The 21,881-nt window shown below is 48.3% G+C and overlaps 1 protein-coding gene across 1 annotated transcript in view; it reads right to left on the bottom strand.

Moving 5' to 3' along the window:
- Nucleotides 1–21,881, bottom strand: part of ANO2 (anoctamin 2) — a 335,332-nt gene that overhangs the window by 153,698 nt on the left and 159,753 nt on the right. Inside the window, 6 exon segments of the mRNA XM_007469512.1 lie at nt 1,518–1,622; nt 4,780–5,184; nt 6,818–6,846; nt 9,562–9,722; nt 16,226–16,308; nt 16,311–16,368. Of these exon segments, the coding sequence (XP_007469574.1) occupies nt 1,518–1,622; nt 4,780–5,184; nt 6,818–6,846; nt 9,562–9,722; nt 16,226–16,308; nt 16,311–16,368 (841 nt within the window).

Raw genomic sequence — 21,881 nt, 5'->3', positions numbered from 1 at the left:
CTCCTCGGCATTCCCGTCTATGGAATTAAAATTAACTGAGGCAGTGGTCCTTAAAAGTTACATGTGATTTCCATAAAATTATCCATTGTATATTGCCCTGGGGTGGAGAAAGAAGGTTGCATAGGATTGCCAAACCCGACAGGGTTTGCCAAACCTCCTATGTTTGCTTTCTGATGAGGGTGATGGTGATGATTACTCTTTGCTAAGAATGAATTCATTTTTTTCCCCAAATAATTGGCGGTCTTGGACTTACTTTTTTCTAGGGAAATAATAACTTAGACAGCCACCCCCTTTCTCTTCTAAGTCCTGCTTTCTAAAAGGAAAAAAAAAGAAAGCAAGAAAGAAAGAGAGACAGCTAGTATTCTGGGCTTAAAAACACCACATTCTCCGTTATTGGTGCTTGAATAAATTTGCATGTTAACATGAATGGCTCCAACTTAAAGAATGTAAAATTAAATGAAATTTTAATTCGAATCCAAGACGGAGAAAAGACACGTGTAAAAACAACAGATTGTCGATCTCGTTGAATTTTTTCAGGAACCAGATTAGGAAAGACATCAACACACACACACACACACACACACACACACACACACACACACACACACACTCTTGGTTTCAAAAAAGGGTGGCACTCAGAGGAGACCGGCGGTGCCAAAGAGAAGCCCCCCCCCGCCACCTCACAGGCACTGCGAGTATTTACAGATCACAGCACAGATCCTGAAGCTCTGTTTCCATGTCTGAATGCCACCATAACACTCAGAAATACGACTCACAATCACCTCCGTACTTTGGAGGCCCATCCAGAGAAAATAAAATGTGAGGAAGGGTGTATGAGCAGCTCAGGCACATACAGGCGTGGATTTGCCTCTGCCACAGCCCTAAGGGCCACTTCTCGATTTATCCTTGCATAGCGGTTAGATGCCCAGACTGTCAGAGACTCACCTGCGTTGGAATCCCAGATCCACCCACCATTCACTGTCTGGGTGACCTCCGGCCAACGACTTAAGCTGTGGACATACCTTTCTTCATTAGTTTTCATTTACAGAAAAATTGCACCAGCCGCATCAATTTATTTCGAGAATAAAATGACACAATGCGCTGAGAACAGTGCCTGGCCCGCAGCAAGGACTGGATAAAGGTTAGCTGCCATTGCGCTCGTTGGTCTGGCGGTGGTTGCTATTGCTATTCGACGTGTAGGTGATAAGAGTCCCGAGGACCCAGGTCCGAAACGGTTTCTTTCTTTCCCGACCTGCTCTCCCATTTCATCCAGACATTACCACCCGGGAAGGAGAGTTAAATCAAGTCATGGGAGGGGGCCTGTTCCCCACAACCTCTGCCCAGGGGACACGGAGAGACGTCATGCTCTCTTTCCGTCCTGTCCCACCGCCGTCAGCCCTTCTCACAGCCCAGTCTCCATCCGCGAAGGCATTCCCAGTGAAATGACAATAGGATCTTAAGGAAAAAAAAAAAAAAAAAAAAAAAAGGAAGGCAAGCACCGGGCGCCAGCATCTTACCGCATCCTCAGTCCCACCGGTTCCCAATTTCTGGACCAGAGACTTGTCGCTCTCCCTCAGCATCTTCTCCCGAACTTTGGTTTCATACTCAGGCCGGGGCTGCCCCTAAAAGCCAGAGTCACAGAGGGGTTAGTAAGCAGGCGGAGGACCACCTTGGCCCGCGGGGTATGGCCAGACACCACGAGGACAGGAAGTCAGGTCACGGGGTCAGATGCTATGGGACAAGGGCTGCCACACTACACACAACCACGAGGCGTCGAGACCAGGGGCACACTACGGCGGGAGAGGGGGACACACACCACTTGTTACCACACTGAAAACCGAACCTGAGCACGTTCCTGGGGGCGGCGCCAGTGTTGAGAAAGGAGAGAGGAAGCATTAACGAGGAGCTGATACAAAAAGGAGCCCCGTGCCACACACAGCAGTTTGCCCAAAGGCCCGGGGGCTACCTCTGGTCATCCCACTATCTGTCCTCAGGTCTCAACTTTAAGTTGCAATGAGCCAAATCCCAGCTGGAGAAACAGATGTGCCCCCCAGCCGGAAGTCAGGGCCAGGACCAAACGTCTTCCCTGCACCATTCCTCTGCAAGCTAAAAACGGCCGCCAGTAAACAGCACAGCTGAAGGTGCCCACAGGGAATCTTAAAACTCACTCGCCTGGACCTGTTTGCTATTCAGCCTTGGTGAGTAACTCACTGGCAAGCACACTGATGCTCAAGAGACAGCACAAGGACACTCAGCGATATAAACCTGGATAGTGAGTCATCAGGCATGGGAAAGGGCGCCTGGCTGATCAGAAAGACCACGGTCCCATCAGTGCAGATGCTGGGGCGGGAAGACGTGTGACTTACTTCAAAGAGAACTTAACAGTGTACACCTGGCGGCACTGATGCGTCTTCCCTGCAGCTTCCAAGGACTAATATCTACCAGTGTGAGGACTTCACATTCCTGCATCATTTACCGAGAACTCCCAGGCAGGGATTCCGGAGCTGGCTCCCAGCAGACACAGAGAACACACATTCCCGCATCACTGCTCAGGCCTCAGAGATTCTCAACGCCAACAAGCTGGGCTCCTGACCTGTCTCTGGCTTTCCCAAGACATGCCATGATGCTGGAGAGGAGAAACTATGCACGTGACTAATAAGAATAACCAGTACAGGGCTTCCCTGGTGGCGCAGTGGTTGAGAGTCCGCCTGCCGATGCAGGCGACACTGGTTTGTGCCCCGGTCCGGGAGGATCCCACATGCCGCGGATGGGCTGGGCCCGTGAGCCATGGCCGCTGAGCCTGCGCGTCCGGAGCCTGTGCTCCGCAACGGGAGAGGCCACAACAGCGAGAGGCCCGCGTACCGCAAAAGAAAAAAAAAAAAAAAAAAAAGACTAACCAGTACAACAGAGGAGGAGCCACTGCAGAGTTCTGAAGGCTCTCCATCATCACCCGGGCTGCATCACCCGGACTGCATCCATGGTGCAGTCCCACCCTCAGAGATGGGACCTTCTCTGCCTGCTGAAACGCAGCTGGTGGAGTCTCCCCCTCTTAAATATTCTGGAGTTTTATAGCTTACATGACACGTAGCTCTTGATTACGTCACCTTCTTTTACTGTTTCCTAGTTGTTTTGCATGTGGGAATCTTTTTATCCTAAGGTAAGAATCCACTACCTGGTCTCCATTATTTTGTTTCTCGCAGTAATTAGCACCGTGGGAAGAACACAGAAATCTCTCACTTCATTTCGTCTCTCCCCTTCACCCATCCTCCAACGCAGCATTTCCTAATGTGTGTGCCAGGAGGCTTTTAGCTAAAAAAGGATTCCAGGGTCTAACAGATTGGAAAATACCATACAATGTGTCACCTGAGAGTCACAAGGAGCCTGATAAAAGCTCTGAGAAGTTCTCCTGTAAAGACACCTGCTGAATCTCCTTCAACCCACCACGTCCCACAAAACTTCTTTCACCTCCAACAATTAACCTCCTGCAGAAATACTTTGAGAAATGTGCTGTGACGTTTTCCTCCATGGCCTCTGAAATCTGGTTGCTTTTCTTCTACGCTATTCCTATGGAAGATTTTAACTATAGAACTAAAGCCGTGTCTTTTTGTACCATCCTCTGGATTCTAAAGCCCTTCAAGCGAGAATTGCGTCTATCCCGTCATCCTCGGCAAAGGAGCTGAGGGGCCTTCCCTGCTGACTGTAAGATGCTCCTGACCCGCCCCTGACTTTCCGAAGACATGACATCACGTAGAGGAGTGTCCTCACATCCCTCTGGTGGTGGCTGTGGCCCACTGCACTGCACTCTGGGCCCCAGCTCAGACCCTCCTCATCTGTTTAGAAGAAGCTGAGAGCTCTTGGCACGCAGACAGGAGTCCGAGGCTCTCAAAGCAGAGTGTCAGGCTGCTCTGCTTTCCAACCGAAGCAGGTCAGACAAGGATCTCACTGCTCACAGCCAAGAAGGTCGGGTGAGGTCACAGGATTCCTCAAAGGCAGGGACCTGGACAAATGAGCTCCTGGCCGGAGCAGAACCTGGACCCCGTGAGGGTTGCTCCAATACACCCAGCCTTAAACACGGCCTCCCTGGATGGAGTCTGATGCCAAATCATCACAAATACATAAGCCCTCCCGCCAAGACTCTGGGAAATATTTTGCAAAGCTACTTTCACCTGGTTGCTCCCCTCAGGAGCTGGACTGAAAGAAGGCCCCAGGCCAGCTCAGGACCGGCCTTCGCTGACCTACAGAGGTAAACCCGGAAATCCAGTCAACAAATGTCTCCAACAAAGAGTTACCAAGAATCTACTGCGTTCCGAGCTCTTGGGAGCTCTTTTTCAGGCTCTGAGGCTACGAACAAGGAGCTTATCTCCAAGTGGAGGAAGGTGACAGTAAGCCAACAAACCCACAAATAAGAAACCAGCAGGTGGGGATGAGAGCAACAGAAGAAAGGTCAGGCTGGCTGCTTCAGGATGGGGATTGGGGGAAGGCCAGCCAGAGGAGGGTCACGTTCCTGTTGGGATGGAAAAGCTAAGAAAGGTCAGGGCAGGTGGAGGCTGGAGCCTTCCAGGCAGAGGGAGGAGCCGGTGCAAAGCTTGGAAGGAGCCCAGGAGAGAATGCAGGCCCGTGAGGCTGGAAGGTCTGGGAGGAGGCGCACACCACCACGCGCTGGGGGGAGGCAAGGGATCTTGCGTCCTATGTGACAGGAAGCTGTCAGGGCAGCTAAGCCCGACGCGGTAGACAGGGGCAGGAGAGAGAGGGACGGAAGGGAGTCTGCATCAAGACCACCCTCTCCGAGGGGTCCCAGGGGCACGCGGGGCCTGAGTGCAGCAGGGAATCGGGCAAGAGAGGCCACTGAGCTGAAGGCCATCCCGTATCAGAGCGAAGACTCCTGAGGTCTGGCAGGCCTCCTTCGACGGCCTTCAAAGGGGTCTCTCGGGCCATGCCAGCCGGTTCCACAGGGAGGCGCTGGGCCAGGCGCTGCTGCCCCGGGAGGGGGGGCTCTCCAGCCCCTTTCTCCTCCTCCCCGCTGTCAGCCCCGCCCCCGCTGCTTTCCTTGGCGCCCCACGTGGTGCGCGCACCCCAGGCGGGAGGGACAGAGGGTGGGTGGCTCTGGCCTCTGGGCGAGTTAGCACCCTCACCCCCACTCCCGAAGGGCTGCTTCCTAGCGAAGACCACAGGGAAGAAAGCTGTCTGAGGGTTACAGACAGCTGGCCGTGGCAGGATCCCTGAGACCTGGAGACAACATCTGGTTAAAACAGAAAAAAAGCGCTCATCATGACCTTCAAGGACCCCTGCAACCTCCTCCCCGGAGCCCAGGTGGTGTCTGCATCCTCTTGCCCCCCGTTTGAATGTGGGTTAAATCTGCCCACAACACTCCATTTAAGGCCTACGACAAGTCACAGATGCCTTCTGATCCTGCCCTCCATGCCGTCCCATGACCTGAGGAGATATAGACCAGCAGTCGGGACCCTCCCTAGCCTAGCCACCAGCCTGCATTTGTTGCTCTGCCCCCAACTGCAGCCCAACCCCTGTTCCCTGCAGCCAACTAGACCTTCCAGGTATCCCGCTGACTCTGAGCCACACCCTGAGCTTCCCTGGATCAAGGCTCCTGTCGGCTGTTTCCTCCTGTGGGTACCCCTTCCTCCCTTTGCTGCTCATTAAAATTCAACCAGTCTTCAAAACCCTGATTTAAAAACAAAACATTTTTTAGACCGGAAGGAATTTCTCTCAAACTCACCGTTGTATTCTAATTATTCAGAGACCAGACAACCCCTTAGTTGAATGCAACCCTTTGGAGATGCTCAGAGACTGTGCCTGAGGGAGTTCCATGTCCCAAACCAAAACCTGGTCCATAGTGGGCGCCTGATGTGCACGTTCAGACTTAACTCAATTTAAAGCGTGCTTAGTGTCTGAGTCCAAAATCTAAATACATGGAAGGAAAGACACAGCTGCCTTCCCTCCTCTCAACCACGCCTGGCCCTGGGCTTGCACACGGGGTGGGGTGGGGGGGGCACATCCTCGATGCTGCAGAACTGACCCGCCCCCAGTAACCTCACACAGAGAGCCCGTCAGGACCAGCTCTTTGCGCCAGGGCTGAACCCAGGCTTGGCCAGGCCTCTCTCTCAGCCTGCGCAGGAGTTACTGAAATCACACCCCTCCCAGGAAGTGACCATGGCTCATCGGGTTAAACAGGAAACAGGAAACCTGGCTGCAGAAACCAGAATGGCTTAGCATCCCACTCCTGCCAGGGACTGAGACTTCAAGGGCACTGAGTCACAACGGATGCCTTTCTCTGTGTGAGCGTGTTTACACTTCCTCTTTCACGGGCAGACCTGCTGGCCTCCTCAGCGCTACTCAGAAGACACACTTAGCTTGTTTCTGTCCCCACACAGGCTTGGATGCCAGGCTGCTGCTGCTTCTCTTCCCTGGAGACCTCCTAGGCCCTGCTGTAGGAGAGGAGGACCTGTGCGCCCACCACCTCCCCACACCCGGCCACAACTCTCTCCTCTCTCCTCTCTCTCTTTCTCCCCAGAATCAAATCGAACCAATAGGACAAAATCACCCACACAGTCCAATTTCGACAGCTCTTTCGATTGGAAGCACTACTTTGGCCGTCTTTCCCCAAGAAATGCAATTGCCTTTATTGTTCTCTGTTGCTTATCTTCCCAGCTAATGTGTATCGTCTCTGAAGTCAGAATTCATATGTACATCCTCTCATTTGCCACGGAATCCGTGATGCTGTGAGCCTCCGGGTATCTGCTTAACGCACGGGACTGGGATGGAGTGAATGTGTGAACTCAATCCATGGTCATGGAATGCCCACCTGCTCAAAGGCAAGCTGACGACTTGGAGCTTCAAGGAGAGGAGAGGACGTCACATCACAGACAAGGGAGCCACAGAGCCTTGAGAACAGGACTAAACTGGGGATTTCACTAGCTTGGTCGCAAAGCATCAGGGTCACAAAGCCAGAGGTCCCGAGTCCCAGGAGAGGAACATCAATGAACGAGGGAGGACACAGAAAAGGTCTGCTCCCCGCGCAGCTGCCATATGCTCTCAGCCAGCCTACGCACATGGTACTCAGGCAACTGGGGGCACCTCCTGGTCCTCTGGACACTGTCCCCAGCATCCCATCGACACTGCCCACAGCATCGGGAGCCCCCTATCCGATATTCACGTTTGCCGTTCAGGCAATGGCAGCGCACGGAAAAAGATAACCGTGAGCAACCAGGCCCACACTGGTCATCGTCGACTCGCCGACATCAAAGCGGGCCCTAGTTCTCAACGGAGCCCCGAGGGAAGGTCAATTTGTTTCATCCTTTAAAATCAGCTGTCCATACAACTAGACTCTGGAAGAACCTACCCTATCCCTTAGCTCACGCTCCTGTTTCACACATGCTCTCCTGGCTGACAGGGTACTGGATCAGTGGTTCTTTCTTCCTCCATATGCATCAGAGCAACTGAGACCTAGCACCCATGCCTCCCCCTGACCCTCAGCAGGCTCACAGAAGCATCCAGACACGTCCGTGCTCTGGGTCACGTTCTCTGGCTTCACGCTCTCGAGCACCAACAGGACGGGAGGTGGAAGAACGCTGAGTTAAACCTCGAGGTCACCACGAGGCTTGCTTCTCATGCCATTTTTTTCCCAGGGAGGGTCACAAGGACATCTGGCTACCCACCAAGTCCAAAGTCTTACAGCTCAAGAGAAGAGAGAGGATTCCAACTCTTGGCCTCAGTGCCCATCAACCCTGGCTTGGCCCATGGAGCCAAGCTAGGAAAGGGGCCACAGCGAGACTCGGCAGGTACAGCTGAAAACCAAGTTTCCCCACGACAAGGAATCACACATCCCAGGAGAGGTCTCGAGGGATTGCAGACCAGTCAGTAAGCTTCAGCTGCTCAATCACAGTAATATCTACCAGACAGATTCATGGGAATGCGGGGTGCAGCATATCAAAGCATGAGTGCGTATTTTGCGCTCCGATCGGTTCAAATGGATTTGGGGTGATCACGAGACGCCGCCTTTTGAGAAGCAGGCACAGAGCCGCCTGGCACCGCCTGGGCCACAAGCTGCAATTTCAGTTTGTTCTCCTGACCCTTCCTGTGAACAGTTCCAGAGCTACACGGCCACAGGTGCCCTGTCCTCCGACTCCCCGCCCCTATTCTGTGGGCTGACACTGCCCACATTCCTGGGCAGTGGTCATTCTCCCTGGGAGAACAGAGTCTCTGCTGGACACCTTCCTCGGTGGCCTGGTCACGTGGGAATCTTTCCAGCTCGCTTCCGTCTCCACCCACGTAGAGGTGCCCGCAGGGGACAGAGGCCACTGGGACCAGTTCTGGCAGCGGTGCTAGAACAGACCTCGCCTCTCTCCTGCTCACACTCCCGGGATGTGTGACTCACGGCCCCGCCCTGGTGTGTCCTCCAGGCCCCCTGGAATCACAGATAAACCTAGCAGCTTCTGCAGCAGGACAGGGGCCCTGCCGGTCTGCAATCCAATGGGAAAGATGAGGGCCTGCACTGGATGGATGAGTGAAAGGCAGGCTGCTACTCCCAATGGGCTGAAACATATCCCCTTGGTCCCTTCCTTAATACCCGTGGGTGTGTCTTCTTAGAAATGTTCAGTGGCCACGGGGTGGTTATTCCAGGTTATCCCAGTTTGTAAGGATAGAAGTGTGTGTGTGTGTACACGTGTGCGTGCGTGTGCTTACAGTCAGGTAGCTGTGGCCAGGAGAAAGTTTATTACCCCAAGACCCTGGGGGAAAGGGAGGAGGAGGAAAATGAAGGAACTATTTGTTCCTTCCTTCACAGATCCCTTTGGTGAGAATATTGAAAACATCCCTCTGGCATTAAGTAAAATCTCTGCAGTCTACACTCGCCTTGTCCCAGGAACTGCACTGAGCGTGGGGGCAAGAGACCAGGTCTGGGCCCACCTTTACCCCCAGCTAACTCCGTGACTGTGGCAGTCACCCCACCACTCTGAGTGTGACACCAAATGACATCTAGGACTTTCCATGTCTTAGGAGATGTACCTGGAGGTGCCTATGAGTGTGTCAGGGGTTTTCAAAGCATGCATGGGTTCAATCTCCAAATAAATCCTACATGAGATTAATACCAGATTCACATTACTCTATCTCTTTAAAAAATATATTTATAAAGCCACGGAGGATATTCTTAGGTCTATTCACATGTATGAGTAAAGGAGAGAAATCTATTGCCCCTAAAATGCTTTTTAAGATATAAGGACCAGGGCTTCCCTGGTGGCGCAGCGGTTGAGAGTCCGCCTGCCGATGCAGGGGACGCGGGTTCGTGCCCCGGTCCGGGAGGATCCCACGTGCCGCGGAGCGGCTGGGCCCGTGAGCCGTGGCCGCTGGGCCTGCGCGTCCGGAGCCTGCGCTCCGCAACGGGAGAGGCCACAGCGGTGAGGGGCCCGCGTACCGCAAAAAAAAAAAAAAAGAGATATAAGGACCAAATACTAAGGAAGTAAACCGACGGATATGGGCTTTAGAGCTTGGTCGCTGTACCCGTTTAAAGGTACCCCCCCCACAGAAGCAAGTCTCATGGTGGCAACTTACCCCACAGAGCCATGAAGATGGAGAAGAGGACAGTGGCAGGGTTGTCAAACAGGTGGCCGGCCTGCGCCGTTCCACAGGCTGAGCTGAGGTTCCAGTAGTCACAGGACTCGTCACACAGGGGACACATGGTGAAGGCATTCTGTTGGTCGCACAACTCTTTGCTGCAGAAGAGAGGCTGCTGGGTCAGGGCGGCTCCAGCAGGCCCCTTCCCAAGCCCATCACCCCCAAAACAGCTCCCACTTCCGAATCCCTGGTTGAGCTTATCAACTCCAACAGCAAGGTGTGTTAGAGAGCTGGAATTGGATTCTTCCCTTCGGAAGTGTTACTCTTATATCTTTTCTTAAAAAATGAATGGGCTACCTTTGGAGATATGGGGCCCCCTGTCACTAAAAGTGGCCCAACAGAAAGTTAATGACCATCTTTCAGAGATGCTGTTCATTGGACAATGCCACATAAAGTCCATTCAAAATGTGCTGAGTCTATGGGGCTGGTGGAGCGCATCAACAATTGTGACTAAATCACCCATCGGAGGCTAGATTCCATTGCTCTCATTCAAGCATGGGCTGTCTCATCAGTGAGTAAGGCTGGTCACACAGAGGAACAAACACGAGTGTGCAGCTGAACAAACACAACTCCTTCCTCTGGAAGGAGAAGCCATGTGAAAAAGAATGGAGTCAGGTGGCTGGAAGCCCATTTCTAAGTGCATCAGCCATGTGACCGTTTGTAGAAAGGGAATTAGTAACCTCAACTTAGTAAGAATTATCATAGACCTAGAGAACAAATGTACGGATACCAAGGGGGAAAGCGGGGGTGGGATGAGTTGGGAGATTAGGATTGACATATATACACTATTGATATTATGTATAAAACAGATAACTAATGAGAACCTGCTGTATGGCACAGGGAACTCTACTCAATGCTCTGTGGTGACCTAAATGGAAAGGAAATCCAAGGAAGAGGGGATATATGTGCACATATAACTGATTCACTTTGCCGTACAGCAAGAACTAACACAACACTGTAAAGCAGCTATACTCCAATAAAAATTCTAAAAAATAAAAAAAAAATTTTTAAAGCAAAAAGAAAAAAAAAAAAAGAATTATCGTAACCATGAAATGGGATGAGGGAGGCCAGAAGAAGAAGGTAAATCCTTCCAAAGTCTAGATTCCAAGATACCTGGAGAACGAAGAGCCAGTCAAATAACCATCACCGATATTCTTACCTATTTTCAGTGTATTTCTATCACGGGACTCAGGAATACATTTGAAATTCCATTCATTCCTTAGGTAATTAGCTCATCAGAGTGCTTGCAAATAAGAACCGAAGTATTCTCGGCCCTAACTGGCTTCCCCAGTAACCCTCCACACTACACTCTGGTAGGAAAATGAATGAACTCATCACTCTGGTGTGTAATATTCCCCCTGGGGGATGGGTAAATGACCGAGGCCGTGGTTTTGGGGAAAAGGGTGGAGAACTGGCAATTTCATGCAAATGAAGCACTGGCCGTTCTCACAGAGCCAGTGATGGGGCCGCAGGGGATCCCAGGCTGAAACCACAGCTGGGTTTCCTCCGGAAACAGGCAGCAGAGGGCGCTACCGAGCACGGTACAGTCGGAGGCCGCTGCCGGCGGAGGGAGCTGGTACCTGGGTGCTGAAGCCCGGGATTAGATGAAACCCAGGAGCCGGCAGGATGCCTGCGTCTAGCTCCCCATCGCTAAGCAGTGGAAAGGTTTCACCGAGGGCTTGTCACTGTCAAGTCCCAGCTTTCAGGCTTGTTTTTAATGAGCCACGGCAGGGAAGGCCTTCTGTGTGAGAGAATGGAAACTCTACGTCTCCGAGGATAAATCCCAGTTCCTCCACTGACTTGCCGCTAGGCTTTCCACTGGCAAGTGTCAGGAGCGGCGACTCGCTCACATAGACAATATTAAATAGTAATTTCTTAATAATAAGTTCAGCCGTGCTAGCTTCACCTGGGCATGCGCTTGTTGGTAACCGGAGAGTAATGTTCATTTTAAGTCTTCTGGGTCAGACACAGGCTGGCTGCCTGATGGAGGAGTTGCTGCTTTTGGAGAGCAGAGCACCTCTTAGAAAACAGACTCACGTGGAAAACAGCGGGTCTGCACAAAGTCTAGTAAAGAGCTTTGCTTCTAAGCCATTTCTGAGAAGACATGAGTCCTTCTCATATCTTTGCTGCGGAGGGTTTTTTTTTTTTTTTTTTACACATAGAAGGGGGTAGAATCCTAGAACACCTAATCTCAATCAAAGCTAGTTAATGCTGGGCTTCCCTGGTGGCGCAGTGGTTGAGAGTCCGCCTGCCGATGCAGGGGACACGGGGTCGTGCTCCGGTCCGGGAAGATCCCCACATGCCGCGGAGCGGCTGGGCCCGTGAGCCATGGCCACTGAGCCTGCGCGTCCCGAGCCTGTGCTCCGGCAACGGGGGAGGCCACAACAGTGAGAGGCCCGCGTACAGCACAAAAAATAAAATAAAATAAAATAAAATAGTCAGTGCTAAAAGGTCAGGAGTAAAAAAGCATTAGCCACCAACTTGGCACACTTTGAAACTTAAGGGCTGTGTACATTACTGGTTTTAAAATTAGACCACAGTCAACTGCCAATCATTTGTACAAAATGGCAGCCATGGTACATGGATACTCATCACATCTTTTAAGTTTGAAGTCAGAATGCTCTACGTGTACTGGGTTGGGGTTTTTTGTTTCATCTTTTGGGTTTTTTGATGCAAGCAATTTGAACAGAATTCTGGAGAAATTCTGCCTCAGGATGACATTAAAAGGACTCTGTTGTCTCTGAAAGAGGCTGCCTCTAGACAAGCTGAAAGATGGGAGAACCTCCCCTAGAACTGAAGTCAGGTCTGGGTCATTTGCTAGCTGCATTCACCACAGATTCCTAGTTCGAAGTAACAGTGGCTATAAATGCAATGGTGTATTTCTTCAGTCTATCATTTTCTCTACGAAGCAGAAGAAGGTTGATGAATGGGCTGACCATCAGGTGAACCAAGACCCCAGAGTGGGCGGTGTCCTCAATGAGTGACCCACTGCTCACAGGTCAGGTGACACAGGGCTGTACTAGCCACAAAGGGAGGCAATTATTCAGGAAATTCAGACAGAACATCTGCTATTAAGGTCTCAGGTCTAAACTAACCAATTTTTGAAAATATGGCTTAGATTAATTAGCTTTAAAAAAATGCTCCAGTCTTTCCTAGGCGTGTAAGCAAATGGAGAACCAAGGCAACCAACCCCTTGCTAAGTCAAGGAAGGTTCTATAGATGTACCGTGCACATATGGAATTATTATTATTTACAAGTGACGCTTGTGTCTCACATATCAAAGTTCTGGGCGATAAAAGGTACCATTTAAAGTTCCACGTGATGTAAATTTTCTGGTTTAGATGCTGCACTGTAGTTACATAAGACATAATCACTGGCGGAAACTGGATGAAGGGTGCCCTGGGCTCTCTGCACTACCCTTACCACTTCCTGTGAATCTATACTGTTTTCAAGATAAAGCATTTTTTAAAGTGATACACAGATACTAAATTCCAGGCTTAATGCCAAAATTAGAAACCTTTAAAATAACCCCAGGAAGAGTGCAAGTTTTTAATCACGCTTAGGAGTGGCTGACAGACACAGACCCTAGAAGAGTACGAATTCGTTTGGATTCAGTATTGGGACTTAAGAGGCTATTCCTCTGTTAAGGAGGATTGGTAGTCTGTGAGTTTTTGCCAGGTGTAGAGCTTGGACTTTTGACAGACATACAATTATGATTAAGAAGCAGATCTCAAAAACGTCTTCACAGTGTGCTTAAGTTTTTCTATTTCCACCTTCCTGATTCGCCCCACCCTACTCTGAAAAACTGGCAACCAAACTTTCCAATTTTATAACAGCCAATTTCAAATTTTTTTCTTATAGAACGTTAAAAAAAAACAGTTTAAAAAAAATTTACCACAGATTCCAGTATGCGAGTATATACGTACCCGCTCCCCACAAAAACACTTAAATCACTAAATTAACCATCACGAAACAATTCTGACACCTCCTTCTCATGATGACGAATATTATGTTTCATTCTACTCTGTCCTACCTTATTCCAGTTCATTTAAAAGGTAACGATTACATTGATTCTATAATCCATTAACGGGCTGCTATCCACAGTTCGTAAAACGTCACACGCTCCAGGATGTCTGCAATGATAATGATCACATTTTACACGCATCTAAGCCCGCACGTACGTGAGTGTCCGTGCATGCGCATAGATAAATGACTTTGCAGCTTGTGTAGACCATGGTCATTTCCAGCCGCGGTGGTCACCGTCACATGCGTTCCCGTGTGGGGGACCAGGGCGCAAGTTCTAAGTCCTGATGTAAACCAGCACACAGATGCCCCACCCGCTGCGCTGAGTTGGTTCGAGGTGCGTGGTATGGAGTCCTCAGCTTGGATCAACCTGAGGCCCGGCTCCCCAGGGATCACAACCTGGCAACTGAGCCGTTTTTTTCTTTTCTTTTTCCTGAGACTGAACCAGGTGGGGCCGGTTGGAGCAACTGGGCTGCAGGGGAGGGTAAGAGCCCTCAGGAAGACTGCACCGCTTACTGGAGAAAGCAGAGACCTTGGAGCAGGTGGAACTCAAATCCCAACCCGGACAACTATCAATTCTGAAGTTGGACAAGTGACCTCAGGTAGCGTCCATGTCTCCATCTCTCTGAGGTGAGAATACCTATTGTGGACAACACTGATCGCTACAGGATCAAAGAAACAGCACACGGAAACCACCTAGCTCCATGCCCGGTACAACTAAGACCAGGAATTTGGTAAGTACTCGCTCTTCCCTCGTGCTGCGCGAGGCAGAGCCCGGAAAACATAGGTGCTGTGACAAAGGTCCCAGAATGCCAGTCCCGAAGCCTGAACTGATGACACCACAGTTTCTATACACAGACATATCCAAACGCTTGTCTCTCATACCAAGGTATTGAGCTTTATTCTAACTACTGACACGGCCATCTCCAGGGTCCCTAACCTGCAAGAGCTTTTCTATAGAGTGACATAATGGAAGATCACCTGTCCTGCCACTGGTGGATACGCTTTCCTCAAAGAGCACGGCTCTTGCCCATTTCTTCAGGCTGGCCCCGACATTCCCCCATCCCTAACCCCAGCTGTCGTGGACACCCGCAGGCTGCCCAGTGTCCCCATCCCCCGGGCTACTGAGGGAGCAGCCCTGCTGGCACAGTGTCATCCTGCCCCCAAAAGCCACGACTGGTTGACCCAGAGCCTCGACCTAACGCCAAAAGGAGTCAACAAGACCTCTTCACTTGGGACCAATCGAGTATAAAGCTCTCAGGTATGACGCCCACGAGCTGCAGGCAGCAGTGTTTACATGCAAATGGAGAAACTCTGCAGTGAAACAAATAAATACTACAAGCAATCAGAGACAGACAGTAAACAGAAGGGGTCCCTATTTCCATAGTGCCTTGGGCTAGCCACGTGCCTGCCACTGGGTCCCCTGAGGGCCCCCCCCCGAAACCCTGAGGATAAATTCCCTTTTTCTGCGTGCATGAGTTCACACGCATTTCTATCACTTGCAACTGGAAGAGTATTAAAATATACAAATGAGGGAATTCCCTGGCAGTCCAGTGGTTAAGACTCCCCGCTTCCACTGCAGGCGGCCGGGGTTCAGTCCCTGGTCGGGGAACTAAGATCCCGCATGGCTCGAGGCATGGCCAAAAAAAAAGTAAAATGCATAAAGAATGCTTCCGTTTGCAAAGCCAGTTCTGGAGATGGCAAGAGATTTAAATCCTAAATATTGGCTAAGTGTCTCAAACTCTATTTCCACATATATTGATTCAATCAACAATAATTTATTAATACTTTGCTGTGTGCCAGACGCTGTCCACTTTAGTCCCCACGACACCACCATGAAGTAGGTGTTATTATGCCCATTTCGCAGCCAAGGAAACCAAGAGTCAGGGAGTGAGGGAGCAAGTCACATAGCTACTATGTAACACATTCAGTCCTAAAGGATGCTCTTTTTAAGTCCCTATTTTCTTTGTAGGATCTCTCTTCTCCATCAGGATCAACCTTTGCTCCATGCCTTAGATCCCCAGGAGCCCCTCTACGGGGCCTGTCACCTCCTGCAGTCTCTGACATCCTGAGCCAGAGCTGAGGCTTCCTCAGCTCCAGAGCTGCCTGCTTCTGCACACAGCCTCACAGCTTTTTTATCCCAGCAGCGTTTGACCACATAGATGCCGTCTCTACCCAATACCACTCAACACTTCCTGCCTTGGGTCATCTGGGAAACCAAAGGGAAAAAGTCATGAAATTGAGGGGGGAAAAAAAGCTTATCTCAGGCATGATTTCTTTTTCATCAGTTTTCAGACCCTGCCCAATCAGACCCTGGTCCTGGAGAAGAGCTTGTCCAGGAAAGGAAGTGGCCACACCCAGCGTGGCTCTGAGCTGTTCCCAGAGTCTGTCGCTCCCAGACCTCTCAAGAGGGAAGTGACAAGTGACCTGCTGCGTGGGAAGGAAAGCGGGAAGGAGACGGACAAAGGGTGAGGCTTTGGAAGGAGGCGCCTGAAATGTACAACGTACTCGCAACTGGGGTGAAACGCCAAGCGACCGACACGTGAGAACTGAGCCTTTTCCGTTAAAACCAACTCACCTGGGAATATCTTCTTCGATCGTTGCACATCCATAAAGAAACACGATGACCCCGATGACGGATGATGGGACAATGATGGGACGGATGATGGTACTTTGCCCAGCCAGGCAAAGTACAGTCCAATTTTTTCGCCAAAATACTTTCTGTAAAAGGAAGAAAACAAAACATACTGAGAAGCCCATAGAGTTTCCTTCTTTCTGTTTGCTCCAAACCTGAGAATGGGTTGAAAAAAAATGGAAAGGGACAGAAGTTACATGGGGAACAGGAGACCTCAGCACAAGGAATCAACAACTGGTCTTTTCTGAAATGAATCACATTCCATTAGAATCACATATACACACCTGTCCTGGCTGTTCGTGTAAAGTAGCTGCAAGAAGGAATCCAGCACTAACAGCAAACCGAAAAAAACGCCATACATTTTGGCATCTGTACCAGACAAACATGAATAACATATCGGCATTTCATGAATGCCATAGTACTCAACCCACAGAAAAACACACCTTTTTGAAACTAGCTTATTTAAACAAAACACACAAATTTGGGGGCATGTATACTGATATATAACAGACCAACAAAGATACACTCATAGAAAAATGACTAGAAGAAATTCGATAAAATATGAGTCATGGTTTCTTTAGCTGATGGGATTATGGGTGGTTTTTATTTCTTTTTTTTTTTTTTTTATCTTTCTGCATGTTTTAACTCTCTATTTTGTTCATGAATTGCTTTTAAAATAAAAAATGATTTCTTTTAAAAAGAAAACGTACTAACCCATACCTTTTTGTTCCCCACTTCATAAAGTTAGTAAATGACCACATAAAGCCTCTAAAAAGGGGTTTTCCTTTTCCCTTAGATGAATATTGATTATGGATGCCTGATGAGAAAAATACAACCCACAGAGGAGACGTATATTCTATTTCTCACGAGCCTCTGATATAAACCACAGGAGGGAAATGGGAACCCGGCCCACCCGTTGACGGAAGGACTGGAGAATAAGAGCAACAAATAAAATCTATGCATCCACCACCAGAATGCTGCTTCCACTTAGGATAAAGACACTGCCAGGAAATGTAGCTTCCACCCTAACAACAAAAATCTGTTAAATCAAAACTTTTCGTGAGGGCTTCCCTGGTGGCGCAGTGGTTGAGAGTCTGCCTGCCGATGCGGGGGACACGGGTTTGTGCCCCGGTCTGGGAAGATCCCACATGCCGCGGAGCGGCTGGGCCCATGAGCCATGGCCGCTGAGCCTGCGCGTCCAGAGCCTGTGCTCCACAACGGAAGAGGTCAAAAAAAAAAAAAAAAAAAAAAAAGCAAATACATTAATGATTACATTAAATATAAATGTACAAGAAACCCACTTAAAATATAAAGGCATATATAGAAAAAACGTAAAGGACTGGAAAAAGATATACCATGTCAACACTAATCAAAAGAAAGCTGATACAAACAAAATAATCTTCAGAACAAAGAACATTACCAGATATAAAAAGGGACATCAAACAATGATAAAATGGTCACTTCATTAAGAAGGCCTAATAATCCAAAACACATACAGTAAAATACATGTGTCAAATGCATAGATCAAAATGCATGCAATAAAAACTGACAGAACTGAAAGGCTAAACAGACAAATCCTCCAGTATAAATTAGAGATTTCAACACTTCCCTTCAGTAGTTGACAGACCAAGTACGAAAAAGCAGTAAGGATACAGAAGACACTTCAAACCAACTTGACTGAATTGACATTTATACAACACTCCACCAAACAACGACAGAAAATACATTCTTTGCAACACACATTCACTAAGATAGACCATATTGTGAATCATTAAGGAAATCTAATAAATTTAAAATAACTGAAATAATAAAAATGTTGTACCGTGAGCACAACTGAATTAAACTAGAAATCAACAGCAGAAAGCTGTCTGGAAAAATCCCCAAATATTTGGAAATTAAACAATATCCTTCTACATAACCCATGGGTCAAAGAAGAAGTCACAAAGAAAATTAGAAAATACTTTTGACCGAGAAAATAAAAACACACATATCAAAATTCGTGGAATGCCATCATACTTAGACTGCCAGTAATACTTAGAGAGAAATTTATAGCATTGAATACTTGGTATTAAAATAAGAAAGTTTTCGTTTTAAGTTCATCTAGAATTTCTTTTATTCAAGTATAGCTGATTTACAATGTTGTGTTACTTTCAGGTGTGCGGCAAAGTAATTCAGTTATACATATACGTATATTCATTCTAAAAAAAGAAAGCTTTAAATCAATCATCTAAGCTTGCACTTTAAGTAGAAAAAGAACAAATTAAATCCAAAGCAAACAGAAGGAAGGAAATAATAAAGGGGGGAACAGAAATAAATGAAATTGAAAAGAGAAAAGTCAATGAAACCAAGAGCTGGTTGTTTGAAAGGATCAATGAAACTGATAAATATGTAGTCAGACTGGTCAAGAAAATAAAGGATAAAACACAAATTACCAATCTTGGGGGAGAAAAAGAGACACCACTACAGCCCTTATCTTCCGTGTTAGTGAATGTGATAATACGAGTTGTTTTTTCAAGGGTGTTCACCCCACCTTCTCCACTAGTCCATTACCCACCTCCAGCAGAAGAGAGGGGAAGAGAGAAGGGAGGAGACAGATGAGACATAATAAACACAAACTGCCTGGTGCTTTCATCCTGATTGTCTTGTTTCACCTCATTTTTCATTCTCCCAACATCTTTTCCAGGTGAGAACACTGACACTCCCTGGACACACAGACTTGTCTAAGGTCACGTGGCCAGCGCCTGACAGAGCAAGAATTTGATCTTTTGGCACCTGACCCCTCTGTGTCTGGTGCTTGTGCCAACGTAACAACAGCAGCAACGGTAACTGATGTTTATTGGGGGCTGATTATTTGCCAAAAAGCTCCATTCTAAGAAGATTATAAATATTCTTATTTTTTAGTCCTCACAACCCTCAGGGGTAGTATGTTATTATCCTCAAATTATAGATGAGGAAACTGAAGCACAAAAAGTTGACTAACCCAAGGTCACACAGCCAGTTAAGAAGCAAAGACAAGATTCAAATTCAGTGAGTCTAACTTTGAGATTCCAGCTCTTAATGTCCACCTTATACTGACTTCTAGGAGGAATTTCGAGAAGGAAAGGAAATGGATGAGCAGGAGACATGCCCAGGGCAAATTTGCTAAGTTCTAAAAGAACTACACCTAGCTACCCATCCATCCCCCATCCCCCGCAATGTCTTCACGCTTTTTTCCAGCTCTGAAGCTTTCCCATCACAGCATCCCATCCGAGGCATCCAGCCACTCAGAGACGTAAGATTTCCCTGACCACTCTCCTAACCTGTACTGTCTACAAATCTTCTCTACCATTGCCTCTTAGGCTGTTGCTTAAGGAGCCGATCTGATGAATTAAATCCTACTGGGACACTTTATCACTTCTTCCAGGAAAATGTTTGCATTCCAAGCTTTATGGAGATACAACGCCTTCACCTCTTAAAGGAAGGGGTAGAATATTTTGAGGGGTTCTTCTAACTGCCCCGCATAGGCAGCAGACTACTCTGTTTACCCATAAAAACGCTACTGGCTGGAGCGGGGGACAGAGAGCCTGAGCACAGAGCCCAGATACCTGGGAAAGGGAGACAGGAAGGTCAGAATGCATGAAGGTAAGAACAGATGAAACAGAGAAGGATGAAGAGCCAATTATGTCACTTAAGGGAAACAGGACAGCAGGGCTCAAATCTCAGATGCCCCCAGGAGCCAGGCAGGAAACACGAATGATTGAAGCAGGCCAGGCAGGACCAACCAAAGCATCTCCAGCGAAAAACTAGAGGGCTCATGTCCATCTATGGGGAGCAGTAGGTACTCATCTCCAGCAGCCCAGGGTGACATGTGGGAAGATGAGACCAGTATTACCAGATCTTACAATTTTCTAAAAAAAAAAAAAAAAAAAAAAGCTGGGAAACTGTATTTCTCCTAATTGTTAAATGTTGGCAACTAATTTAACTGAGAAACAATGTACAACCCAAACGAAAGGCACTGGAGGATTGAACAGTGCCCGTGGATATTAGCTGGTACCTTCTGTGGGACAGCAGAGATCACAGGACACAGGCTCTGGAGTGGGAAGGGCTGGACAAGAACCTGGCCTCTGCTGTTTCCTAACTTGGGAAAGTCTCTTAGCTTCTCTAAGCTTCATTTTTCCCATTTGAAAAATATGTCAATGTGAAAGTTAAATGAGCAAGGTGTACGAGGACACAAGTCAGCAAGCAATAAACATTAACTGTTGTACCGGATATTACTCTAAAAATTGATGTGTACTCTACTACATTAAAATGAAGAACCTCTATTCATCAAAAGACACTAGTGAGTGAGTGAATAAACAAAACAGAGAATGGGAAAAATACTGACATACATACGTCCCACAGTGGACTTGGATCTGGAAAACACGAAAAACTTCCAAAGCTCAGTAAGAATTAGGCAGACAATCCAACAGAAAAATGGGCAAAAGACTTGAAGGAATACTTGGTTTAAAAAAAGGTACCCAAGTGACCAATAGGCATATGAAAAGGTGTTCAGCTTCCCTAAGCATCAGATCATCAGGGAAATGCAGATGAAATCGCAATGCAATACCTCTGCACACTCGTGGGAATGGCAAGAACGAAAAAGAGGGGAAATGCCAGTGTTGGAATTCCTCCACATTTTTCCAAACGCTCACATGGTGCTGGTGGGATGTGCACAGGTGGGGCCTCTTTGGCAGGTGGCTTGGCAGTGTCTGCCAGAGCTGAGCACGGCCAGCCCCTGTGACCCTACTGCTACTGCTCTGCTCCTCAGTACCTGCCCGACACAGATGGGAATCTGTGAGCTGAAAGACGCACCAAGAAAAGTTCACAGCAGCACTGTTCACGATACCCCGCAAACCGGGAGCTACCCAGATGGCTATAAGCAACAGAATGCATGAATACGTTCTGATATGTTTGCCCAACAGAATATTATACAGCAAGGAGAATGAACAAAACACAAAAACACACAACAATATGGACAAGTCTCACACCTATCATCTGAACAAAAGAAGCCAGGCACAAAAGAATTATTGTACAGTACGATTCTATTTCTATAAAGTTCAAAAACAAAATAACTGTGTTAAATCCAAATGGTCATTAGCCCGAGGAAGGCAGCGACTACAAGGGAACGGAACGGGATGAGGGTGGGGGACCTTGGGCGCTAACAATGTTCTTCCTTGATCTGGGTAATGGGTGTAAGGGTGTGTCCAGTTCTCAAAAACTCACTGAGTTGTATATTTTTTGCACATTACCTTTCTATATGTACATTATATTTTGCTCTTTAAAATGGTTTAAGGAGACACCACATGTCCTATAATCTGCAGGCCAACAGATTGCCTGGAGGGCATCTTACCCATTCCCTTGCCCTCAAGCCAGACAGCATGTAATCCATGTCAGGCGTGCATATCATTCAGGCTCAGACTGTCAGCAGCCCTGAAAGGGGAGTTTTTATCTGAAGGCAGCTCAGAAGGCCAACCAAAGACAAGCCTTCCAGACCAAGGTGGCCAGCCCTGAAACCAAGGCGGTGACGGAGGCCAAGTGACGCCCGCCCCATCCTCAGGAGACCAGAGTGGAGCAGGAATCG

Source organism: Lipotes vexillifer, unplaced genomic scaffold (genome assembly GCF_000442215.2).
Source record: "Lipotes vexillifer unplaced genomic scaffold, Lipotes_vexillifer_v1.1 scaffold395, whole genome shotgun sequence".
In the NCBI taxonomy this organism is placed as follows: Eukaryota; Metazoa; Chordata; class Mammalia; order Artiodactyla; family Lipotidae; genus Lipotes; species Lipotes vexillifer.
This window is presented reverse-complemented; position numbering and strand designations above follow the sequence as displayed.